General features: G+C 35.1%; 1 protein-coding gene across 10 annotated transcripts in view; it reads left to right on the top strand.

Moving 5' to 3' along the window:
- Window positions 1–2567, top strand: part of PNPLA4 (patatin like phospholipase domain containing 4) — a 37534-nt gene that overhangs the window by 15219 nt on the left and 19748 nt on the right. For all 10 annotated transcript variants that reach the window (XM_017511852.2, XM_037732564.1, XM_017511851.2 and 7 more), the window contains one exon: window positions 776–841. In XM_017511852.2, coding sequence (XP_017367341.1) covers window positions 776–841 — 66 coding nt within the window. The remainder of the gene's footprint in view (window positions 1–775; window positions 842–2567) is intronic.

Genomic DNA, 2567 nt, shown 5'->3' with positions numbered 1-2567 from the left:
CTCATGAAATCTTTCACATCAAACAGCCAGAGAGTCTTTCATTTACCATTTGAAAGATTATAGCTTAAAAAACATTCACTATCTAATGCTGTATGTTTTCAAATAGAACACTAGTGATTTGGAAACTACATGGCAAAATAAAACATTTACATTTCAGAAAAGCTATCAGAGTCCAACTTCTTATGAGGTAAGGAACTCTAATTTACTAAATGACAATCTTTTTCAACTTTTTAAATGGGAGATAAATTATAATTGGTGTCACTGCTTACCAGGGCTCCATTACATATCCTGACCACATCACTGGAACATAAAATGTGTCATTCCCTTTGCAAATCCTGGTGACATAAATGAGAACATCGCTGAGCTGTGGACTAATCTCCCCTGTCATAATCAGAGGGGTTTGTTCCTCCAGAAAGTAGGAATGCACTGTAATGATTTTTATAGTATATGATAGAACATTACAAATAATTTACTTGTAACCTTTACATACTCAGAAATTTAAACTTACCTTAAATTTCATTTTGTAATAACTTGCTTGTCTATTAAAATGCTGATTTTTATCCAGGTGAAGTTGATTGATTCAGTGTGTCAGCTTGTACCTATCTCTTTGGAGTCTTTTCAGATATTAAAAGCGTTATGTTTTATGTAATTATGTACAGTGCTGCACTTGAAGTCTGGGGATTATTTATTTAGATTTTGCTAGTCAATACTACATCAAATGTATTGTCTGTTAATGCCTGTAGTCATGAGCTGCTTCTTTATTTTATCCATCTAGGTCCTCCTAGCCAGCAGTTTTGTGCCCATTTATGCAGGACTGAAGCCAGTGGAATACAAAGGGCAGGTAAGATTGTAATCACTGAGGAATTACCGTCCTCCCTTTATTAATATGTTTCTTTTGAAACATCCAATTTCATAAGTATTCTAATGGCTCCAAATCAGTTTATGTGTTTTTTCCTCATAAATAGCTTTGTTTCTCTTTAAAAGGGAAAAAATACAGGGCTAGTGGTAACTTATCATGAAGATCTCGTGTATGGGAATGATTGACTGTGATGCTCTTGTTTTCATCTTTGAAGTATATATATATATATGTATATCTTTTTGTTGTTGTTACAGTGAGCGATTTCTTTTTTCCACCTAGTAAAGTCCTACTCACAGCCCCTTCTAAGCAGAGTTGTACCACCATCAGGGTGGGAAAGGGCTTCAGGGCTCCACACCTTGTCTTCCCCCAGACAAGGCAACATAGTTTCCTGCCAGCCTGCCCTCAGCCCCTCTGCTGGCAGAAGACCCACTCCTCTCCAAGGCTCTCTACTTACCCACACACTTGATCACTGCAAGACTGAAACCCGTTTTGTTTGAGGAGAGTACTCCTCACTTAGGGCAGGCACTTAAGACAGGATGCCAGTTCTTTCAGGGAAATTTATACATGAACATCCATCTAAAGTCTGCGCTGAGTGTGACCCAGCTTCCTTCTGTGATCTACGCAGAGTTTGTTCTGAGTGTTCACCATTCTACCCAAGGCAGCTGGTTTACTGCATTCAACATAAGCATTTTATTCTCAAATATGTTGTCTGTTTCACACATGCCACAGACATGTATTTATAACCAAATATAGTATCTATTTAACATATACCAGATACATGCATTTTATAATTAGATACAGTAGCTATTTAACAGGCACCAGAGATATGTATTTTATAATCAAATAGAGTATCTGTTTAGCATATACCAGAGATATGCATTTTATAATCAAATGCAGTATCTATTTAACACATACTAGAAATATGCATCTTATGATCAAATGGAATAGCTATTTAACACATACAAGAGTTACGTATTTTGTAATCAAATAGAGAATCTGTTTAGCATATACCAGCGATATGTATTTTATAATCAGTTATCTAACACATACTAGAGATATGTATTTTTTAATCAAATATAGTACCTTTTTAACACACTCCAGAGATATATATTTTATACTTAAATAGAGTAGCTATCTAGAACATACCAGAGAGATATATTTTATAATCAAATAGGGTATCTGTTTAGCATATACCGGTTATATGTATTTTATAATCACAGTATCTATCTAACACATACCAGACGTATGCATTTTTTAATCAAATATAGTACCTATTTAACACATGCCAGAGTTATATGTTTTGTAATCAAATAGAGTAGATATTTAACACATACCAGAGATCCACATTTTATAATAAAAGAAAGTATTTATTCAGCATATATCCAATAAAATATCTATTTAGCATACATCAGAGATCAGACATATATTCAGGATGAATAAATTACATTTGTTTTATATATGTGTAATATTTATTTATATATTTATTTTGTATTTTTTATTGCATTTTAGGTTTTGGGGTACATGTGAAGAACATGCAAGATTGTTGCATAGGTACACACATGGCAGTGTGATTTGCTGCCTTCCTCCCCTTCACCTATATCTGGCATTTCTCCCCATGCTATCTCTCCCCCAACTCCCCACCCCCCGCTGTCCCTCTCCTATTTCCACCCTATAGACCCCAGTGTGTGATGCTCCCCTCCCTGTGTCC

Source organism: Cebus imitator, unplaced genomic scaffold, assembly GCF_001604975.1.
Source record: "Cebus imitator isolate Cc_AM_T3 unplaced genomic scaffold, Cebus_imitator-1.0 Scaffold455, whole genome shotgun sequence".
Lineage (NCBI taxonomy): Eukaryota > Metazoa > Chordata > Mammalia > Primates > Cebidae > Cebus > Cebus imitator.
The sequence above is the reverse complement of the archived record's forward strand: the minus strand, read 5'-3'. Positions and strand labels throughout refer to the sequence as shown.